The sequence below is a fragment of the Lytechinus pictus genome, chromosome 19 (assembly GCF_037042905.1).
Source record: "Lytechinus pictus isolate F3 Inbred chromosome 19, Lp3.0, whole genome shotgun sequence".
NCBI lineage: Eukaryota > Metazoa > Echinodermata > Echinoidea > Temnopleuroida > Toxopneustidae > Lytechinus > Lytechinus pictus.
This window is the reverse complement of record NC_087263.1, coordinates 4869324-4878653: the sequence shown is the minus strand read 5'-3', so window position 1 is coordinate 4878653 and position 9330 is coordinate 4869324. Positions and strand designations below refer to the sequence as shown.

Sequence of the window (9330 nt, the reverse complement as noted above, 5' to 3'; positions counted from 1 at the left end):
TATTATGGAGGGATAATTATTTTAAATCCTGAACAACAGTGTTGTCGGAATTCGTTTTATATTACTTTTTGAGCAAGGCAACAGTAAAAGCTATAGCCCAGCTCAAGTTATGCCTATCGGTATATAATTTGCCATATAGATGAATTGGCAATATGAAAAGGACGCCATTGGCATATGGGAAGTAAGCTATTGGCATATGGCACTCCCCTCAGATGTGCAGGGCTCTGGGAACGATTTTTTTTTTACTGAGGGTGCTGACGTAATTCGAAAAGCAAAAAAAAAATGGTTTCACTACTAAATGTATGTCATTTTGCTTGCATTTCCCCCATTTCTTTTTTTTCACACATCTTCAAGAATACATGGGGGTGCTGCCAATTATTTTTGGGGTAGGCCTCCACCCCCCCCCCCCGCATCCCGCTTTCCATGTCTATGTGCCTCCGATCATCCGCTCCTTTAAACTTCCGCCTGAGTGCACCGTATATGACCACTATATTTTCCATATACAATAACATATACCGACAATCATGATAACACAATACCTGGATTATATCACGCTCACCGCCACCGTCAGTGTTATTACCGAGATGATTATGATCAAACATGGCGGGGGTTGAGAGCGTCGTACAGCCATCCGTATTACACCACATCAGTTCTTCTGCGCTTGTCGTTAGCGGAATAACCCTTCTACTGTACCTGATCTACCGGGGCCTCTTCCAGGAGTCCAGGAACTACCCTCCAGGACCGTCAGGTCTCCCGATCATTGGGAATGTCTTTAGTTTGATCATCACCAAACGACAGCAGCATGAAGTCGTGGATGAGTGGAGTCACAAATACGGACCCATCTTTGCTTTTAAGCTGCTTGGGACCAGGGTCTACATCCTTGCAGATCCTGGTCTTATTTCCGAGGCCTTTCATCAGATCCCTTATATCAACGACAGGATTACTTTTGAAATGGCTGACGACAAGACGTGCAGAGTGAATAACGGTGCCGGTGAGAACCGTAGGGGATGGGGGCTCGGGTCTGACAATTTTTACATAAATTATTGTTTTATTATGAGGGGGTATGCCCAGGGACCTGACAAGGGAAGAACTATTACATTGTTACTTTGGGTACTGCACATTGATTGTCAGCAGGGGCGGAAATCTCTCCCAAAAGGACAAGGTGCTGGAAAATTTGACAAGCAAAAAAAAAAAATGTTATCATCACAAAAGTTAGGTCATCTCGTCCTAAAATACATTTATCATTTCGATTTTGAATGATGTATTTCTTACCATAATAAAAGACCACAAATAGTAGGGGGACATTTGATATTATGTCCCCCCTACTATTTTGAGTAGGGGGGACACGTCCCCCTGTCCCCCCTGGGATTTCCGCCCATGATTGTCAGAGTACCGTCCTGATAATAGATACACCCCTGGCCAGGTCCCCGGGTTTGCCTGATTTGCCTGACCCCAGAATATTTTGATGGGGTTGGGCACGACGATCGACCTAAACAGACGTCATATTTTGTTGTTAGATCTGATAGCTTGTGATCAGAAGACAGAATGATGTTGATCAACCGCTGGCGTATAGCGGGGGGGGGGGGGGCTGAGGCCAGGCCCCCAAAGTGGCATGGCCGAGGGGGGAAAAAGAAAGGAAAGGAAAAAGAGTGAAAAATATCATGTTTCTGAATAATTTATTGTAAAAATCTATCACAAAACAAGCTTTTCGTATTAATTTGTCGAAAGTCTTGCTCGCTTGCCTAGCTCGTGTTTTTTTTTAAATAACAAATTTGGCCCGTTCACCATGTTTGCTTTCTCAATCTCTGGCTCATGACGCCACTGACGTCATTATATCCGTGCTTTCAGCAAACTTAGCCAAGTTCTGAGCTTTATTTTCTCTTTTGATATGATTTTTTAGTTCATGTGATAAAACGTGAAAACAAAGGAAATAAAGTTGTGACGATTAGGCCTATATCTATGACCAGGGGCCCGTTGCATAAAACTTTTTCCATAAAAAAATCTGGTAAATGAACAAAAACTCTGGCAAACAAACTTATGCCATTGAAAATTACACATTAAAAAACTCTGGCAAGAGGTTTTTAAGGTAAAAGTTTTATGCAACGGGCCCTAGAAAATGACAACTTCCTTTCCCTAGGTCGCGTTTGTAAATAATATTTATGAACTAAAAAATACCACTTTTCAATCAGTTGATAATTTAGGATAGTCACCCCTCTGCACCGCCCCTGATTTTATGCCTTTGCAACAGAGTTATATTTCAATGGTGTATTTTAGAGCTGATAGAGCCGATATAGTATAAAAAATATAGTCTCAGAAAATTTAGAACATCGACAGAACTACTGCGTAGATTATAGCAAAGACCATACAATACTTTCAGGAAATATCTCAATAGAGTGGAAGTCTGAATAATGTTTTCTAAGAGCGATTTCTGGAAAATCCGAGCCTAACACCAACCAATTGTATAGCTATATTCACTTGCGAATTGCCATGAATAGTTAGTATCAATGTACGTGATCTGGAAGTCTAGTTCAATGCCCTGTCCCGATCAAAGTACATATTCTACAGGCATATCATGCATGACAATGCATGCATGGGAGAATGAATAATAACACGAAACACATTATTCGTCAATTTTATTCTGATATCAAATTTAACTGCAGGCTTCGTGGGATATTATGATTATCGTTTGTACGAATTAATTTTGTTTACGATTGTTTTTTTCGCTCAATTTGGGGGGGGGGGGGGGAGGGGGAGGTGGGAGTGGAATCACAATGGGCTGCGAGCCACCCTGCAGTAAATGGCACCATCAGGTGAGGGATAGACGGGGCATGTAGACAAGTGCTCACCCCCTTCCCCTTCCCTCCCATCAAATACTTTGCTCCCAGGTTTTTTTTTAAATATACATATATAGATGTTTTCTTAATAGCTGCAAGTAAAAGAATGTGAATATTAAGTAGCCCAAAGTACCGTCATCATGAGCTTCCTATTCAAGCCCTAAAGTGAACTAAATCACCAGTTTTCATTTCATGTTTGACAATATCTCGCTCGGTTGCTAAGTTCCCTCACATGAAACAGTACAAAAAAAAGTATGATGATGATGATGAAGAGGATGGTGATCGATGATGTGGATGATGGTAATGTGGATGATGATGATAATGATGATTATAATAATGATTATGATGATGAGGATGGTAATTATGATGATGATTATGATGATGATGATGATGGTAATAATGATGATGATGAAAATGGCGATGACGATGATTATGCTGGTGACGGCGATGATGGGTTTGATAATGGTGGCGATGATGATAAAAGTGACTGTGATGACGATACTAATGATGGCGGTGACGATGTTGAATCATGATGATGGTGGTAGTATTAGTAAGGACGACGATGCTGATGATTAATGATTGTGATGATGAATGTTTCCTTAATTTCGTTCCTTTTCAGGAATTGCGGCCTCAAATGGTGAGGTATGGAAGGAACAACGCCGATTCTTCCTGAAAGTTTTCAAGAAAATCGATTTGGGTGTGATAAGGTAAGATGGAGCAATGGGGGGCATTTCACATCAAGAGTTTTATCAGTGATTTCTACTGACTTGCTCTCAGCCATTCAGATGCAAGGATTTCTAGTAGCTTATAACAATAGTGGAAATTACTGATTGTTTCATGAAATGCTCCCCATTTGCATGGTTTGTGAATTTCTTGAAACCAGAGACTGGCTTGCGACAGTAGATTGAAACTTCATTAGTATGATGTTGATGATGATGAAAAAAGAACAGGGTATTTCAATTGAATTGAATCAATTAATTCTCATTTTAGATAAAAATAAACGTAAAAAGAAGTAACAAGATTGAAGTGACTACTCATTCAAACATAACAAAATCAAGCAAATTAACAAATCAATCTGATTAAATAATGATCAAATTTACAGGTCATTCGTTGCAGGGACAATTCAACTGACAAATCCATGTACATTATGATTCATAATATACATGGATTTTATGAAGTGAATTGAAGATGCAAGTCATTCACATTTTTTTTCTGGTTTGGTTTTCTATTTTTTTCCAAATCGAGATCGAATCAATGATCACTCAGAAAAGTCGGATGTGATGAAGAAAAGATAGAAGAAAATGTGATTTTTTTTTATAATGTGGGTACCGTCGATTCAACCTATTAGGCACTGTTATCAAATCCAACGTCTTGTTTTAAGTATGCCAAAAGTTGCATATTTTTTACATCGTCAAAAAAAATATTCTCCTGCCAGATTCGAGGAAATAATCGGATCCGAGGTGGACAGGCTGTTGAAAGAGATAGAAAAGAAAGGCGACGAGAGCTTCGACCCGGCTATCAGGATCAACATCGCCATCGCAAACATCATCACCCGCATCATCACCGGCATCAACTACGACCACGACGACGAAGAATTCAAGCACCTCATCGAATGCTCGCACCGGATCTACAAGATCCTCGGACCGGCTGGTCTCTTCTCAATCATGCCGATCCTGGCGAAGCTTCCGTCCTCGGCCAAGACGGAAATCGTCTCCCTCAGCGTGGAGATGCTCAATGTGCTCCGGAGATCCGTAGAGACCCACAAGGCGGAGTTCGACCAGGACAAACCTGGGACGGATTTCATCGGTTGCTACTTGAAGGAGATGTACAAACGAAAGGAAGAGGTAGGTGGAATTGTAAGGGGGTGTTGAAGGCCGTCGGTCATTCTGGCAGGCGTTTTGGTATCCGCAAGCAGGGAGCTGTGGCTGAGGTCACCCAGACCTAGGTCAAAGACAAGGCAATGCCTCACTGCCCGTGGTCAAGGCCAATGATCTAAAGCAAATGCCCTCCGACGTCCAAAGCCAAGGCCAAGGTCAATGACTAGATAAGACCACATGACCAAATTAATCCTCGAGACCAAGGCCAGGCTCTAGGATCATAACAAATAGGTGCTATATTATGCATTGACTTGTTGTTTCCTTCTTATTCATATTCCCTGGCCCCGTCAGGCTTCATTCCTCCCTCGATTTAGTACCTACGCCAAGACCAAGGTCAAGGACTTCAGACTCTGAGGTCAATATAAAAAACCAAATAAATCAAATAATAGATTAAGTAAACATTTAATTGGTCCCTATGTTTTTAAAAAGATTGAATAATCATAATTTCAATCGTCTTTGATCAATGGCCTAGACAAAAACCAAATATGCCATAAAGAATAATCACTGTCCCACACTTCATTTCCTGGGCATAGATCTGAGAAGCCTTGACATGTTGGTTATGCTTGTTACTCAATGAAAGGTTGTTTAGGGTTTTGCTATGTCAGCTTCATGTATTGGCTACATTCATGCGTCGAGGAAAGGAATTACATTATGTGGGATGAAATTACATTAGACTTCCTAAACTTGCGTCTTTCGTTCAATTACTTTTAGAATAACACAGGAACCTTCGATGAGCTCAATCTACTGGCTACCAGCTTCGACGCGCTCTTGGGTGGCTTTGAAACCTCGACAACCAGTATCTCCTGGATGATCTTCACGTTAGCAGTTCACCCTGGAATCCAGGAACGCGTCCGCCAAGAGATCGTCGATGTGGTCGGAAGCGAAAAGACCCCACGCTTCTCCGATCGCCACTCCATGCCGTTCACGGAAGCGACGTTGGCGGAGTGCATGCGGCTTCACCCGGCGGTTGCGATCCACGTTCCCCACATCGCGTCGCGTGATTGCAAGGTGGGCGGATATGACGTCACACAGGGGAGCGCGGTTATTGCCAACTTGTGGTACCTGTCGCGGAGCGGTAATCTTTGGAAGGATCCTCTAGAGTTTAAGCCGGAGAGGTTTCTTGATGCAGAAGGGCAATTCAACAAGAAGCTGGAGCCGCTTCCGTTTGGTTATGGTAAGGCATGGTTTATCACCACTATATGAGAGCAAATAAGGGAGCCCATTTTCCAGAGGAAAAAATTGACAAGTAAAAGCAATTTTACATTACAGATTTTAATTGTGCCTCTCAAGGGGGACGGGCCAGCCCCCCCCCCCCCCCTGGATTGGCCAGTGTCTTTGATTACACGGTTTTACCATGGACCTATAGGTCCATGGTTTTACAAAATTCACGTAATGTACCAGATCTGTATCAACGATGATAATGGTGGCAATTCACGTAGGATTTAAAGACCTTGTTTTAAATAAAATCAGTGTTAACTGCAATTACATTAATTTATCTTTATTTTTCAAGGATGTTTTTATTGTATTCTCTCAATTACAAATACACATTGCATAACAAGTTGTACAAATTATTTGAAACATGATTATAAGTTATACAATAATCCATATCCCATTGTTGATTTCACTCTATATTTATATATTCTGTTTTTACTATATTATACGTTACATACATTTATTTGCTATGATGATGAATTATTTATTTTGTTAAACTGCAGGTGCCTTTGGAAAGCTGTTTTGCATAACTGAACAGGCCTACCCTGCAGTATAAAATAAATAAAAATAAATAAATAAAAAATAATAATATAATTATACAAATTATACATCAAACTTCAAAGATACTGGAAATTGATACTTGTGCGTTCAAACAATTACAAAATGAAATATTAACAAGATGTAATAAATGACAAGAGAGAAAAAATGATAAAAAGGTGATGTTCTACCCCCCCCCCCCCCGTCTTTAATTCAATCATTAATCGATGCTCTTTCTGTTTCGACGAATCCCGCAGGTTTGCGAGTTTGTCCCGGGGAGCACCTTGCTCGCATGGAAGTATTCCTGTTCATGACCAGCCTTCTACAGCATTTCTCGCTTACCTTGCCAGAGGATGCACCGACAAGCATCGGTGGCAAGCACGGTCTTACCAACATACCCGATCCTTTCAAGATACACGCCAAAAAGATTTGATGGAATCATCGACGTGATTGAAATCAGCTGCCATTCATGTAGATAAAAGAATAAACAAAGTATTTTAAAATATTATTCTAGTATATGTATATAATGCTTGTGTTAACATGGTTTTATGACGGGTTAAGAATAATTGTAGATTTTGCTGAGAATAATATTCCAATCAAAAGTTCTCTTAGCAATACAAACATATAGCTCCAATTAAGCTCGAATCTTGGCAAATTTGAACTGCAACGTGTAACAGCTTTTTGACTCCATGAGGACCCATCCGTCATTGTGTTGATTGGAGCGACCGACGTCCATGACGTCAGATCATGTCCACTGAAATCGACTTATCAACATTGCAAGTCGACTTGGCGATATAAAGTAATGTCGTCATGCTTACCAGGCAAGATAATTTGTCTCGCCTTGTCGACTTCCATAGCAGATAAGTCGAAATAAGACTGTGAAGTCGACTTGAAAGGATAAAATATCCCACCATCTCGTCAAAGCAAATGGCACTAAAAGTTTTTGTCGTTTAGCGCCTGGTCATGCCCGAGTTACGTTGTTGTTTAATTAGTGTCGATGGCATAATTGCCATATGCGAAAGTTCCCGGATGATTGCCCCGATCTATAAAACTATTAACCTCTATCCTTTCGTCTCCAACTTTGTCTAATCAATTTGAGCGCGTGGCTCCTATTGTTATCATCAAGAAGCAATCATAAAGACAACAAAAGACCACGCGACATCCTACCACGGTATTGTTGAAGGCTCATGTATTAATCGATACGCTTAGAAAGTCAAAAGGAAGCTGCAAGAAGTCTTGCAGACTCATTATTTTGCCTCAAAGTAGACCTTTAATAGGAACAAGATTGATTTCTTCGAGAAAATAAAAACAAACCCTTCTTCAGAGTGGTTTTAAGAGATGAATAGCCGGTTCTCCATTTTCGATTACTACGTCAGTCGATCAATAAAAAAGCGCGGGGGCAGATCGAGAAAGCGCGCCAAATTTAGTTCAATTTTTTGCTACCTCCTTGTTACTAAAAAATATAGGTTTTCCACGCGGGTAATTTACATTCCACAGGTGTGCTGTTATTGCCTGATAACATTGTACATGGTATATGATGTAATGTTGTTTGCAATGAAATATAACAAAATATTCCATGTTCCATTACATAATGTAAAGACTTTCTTGAAATGTGCCTAGATTCACATCACACACATAATTATTAAGTGGCACTTAGACGATATAAGATTGCGTTTTTGGAAGGAATTAATTTGAACCGTGAAACATCACTTGGAATTAGACACAATTATGGAGCAAGCGCTATAATCGCTTGATTTGCCGAACTTCATTGTTATTATCATCATTACTTCATAATTGGAAGATGTATACACTTGTATTAGAGTGTATGAAAGGGGTCACTGGTGACGAGACGAGTCATTGATCATGTATCCTACTTGCTCTGAAAATATCAGAGCAAATAATTTGAAGAAAAAGTCGTCATCCATTTGTTTTCAGTGGCGGGAGCGAGGCGTAGACCCGAGCGACAGACGACGATCATCATGACGATCGTCTTTCAAGAGAAATCGATCGTGATGATTTTTGACAGTTCGGCACGCGACGCACCCGCCAAAATAATCACCTGACATAATCCCAGACAGGAGTCAGCGTTGATAGTTGTGATATTGCATGAGACAAGGGGACTGCTTTCTCTGGCGTCCCTGTTTGTTGTTGTGGCGGGGGGGGGGGTGCAGCTTGGATGTAAAGAGGGAGGGGATGGGTGGTAAAGGAGGAAAACGCAAGATGGGGTCGGCTTGTTTTCTCCTTGTGTTACATGATCTTTTTTTACGTGCTCACGTTTGTACCAATAAATGTTTTTTTTAATAAATATTTTCTATGTATGATAAAAAAAACTGCAATGTAAATACAATGTATCGAGGGGCCATACATGCCGTGCCGCACTTTATAGTATTAAATTGCCTTAGTTTTACATGTATGTATAATTTATATTTCATCTAGTTTTTAAATATGCTGCAAGTGTTTTTACTTAAATCATGTTTAGTGTAAATTATGGTTTTATATTGACAAGCAGTTTGAGCTATTTGGGTAATTATGAAAGTATTATGATTATTACTCAATAAATTTTATCCTGTATTTTTAAGGTGGTTTGGAATTATTTTATATATATACTGTTTTATTCAGATAACCGTTCAATGCCTCTGAAATGTATGCTTTACCCCCCCCCCCCCCTATAATTTGGCCTGTGGAATGGAGAGGGGAGGGATAAACAGAGACAAAGGGAAACGGAGGTACACGGGGAGATAGAAAGAAGATGGAGGTAGGGGGAGATGGGAGGGGGGAGAAAATGGGAGAAGTGGGTGGACGAGGAGAGAGGGATACACGGTAGAGAAATGTGGAAGGAAGAGAAAGGGAGAAGAGGAGGGATGGAGGGA

General features: G+C 40.5%; 1 protein-coding gene across 1 annotated transcript; it reads left to right on the top strand.

Moving 5' to 3' along the window:
* Window positions 1-500: 500 nt before the first annotated feature.
* Window positions 501-9036, top strand: LOC135157586 (cytochrome P450 2U1-like). Its single transcript, XM_064113790.1, has 5 exons — window positions 501-991; window positions 3454-3541; window positions 4270-4678; window positions 5423-5885; window positions 6718-9036. Exons 1-5 carry the CDS (start codon window positions 601-603, stop codon window positions 6891-6893), a joined length of 1527 nt encoding a protein of 508 aa, XP_063969860.1. The 5' UTR covers window positions 501-600; the 3' UTR covers window positions 6894-9036.
* The last annotated feature ends 294 nt before the right edge of the window (window positions 9037-9330 follow it).

What these genes read in the sequence shown, in the direction of transcription:
- LOC135157586 (XM_064113790.1), top strand. Translation starts at nt 601, where the DNA reads ATGGCGGGGGTTGAGAGCGTCGTACAGCCATCCGTATTACACCACATC. An exon ending in CAGAGTGAATAACGGTGCCG is followed by an intron (nt 992 to 3,453) that starts GTGAGAACCGTA and finishes GTTCCTTTTCAG; the next exon opens with GAATTGCGGCCTCAAATGGT. An exon ending in ATCGATTTGGGTGTGATAAG is followed by an intron (nt 3,542 to 4,269) that starts GTAAGATGGAGC and finishes TTCTCCTGCCAG; the next exon opens with ATTCGAGGAAATAATCGGAT.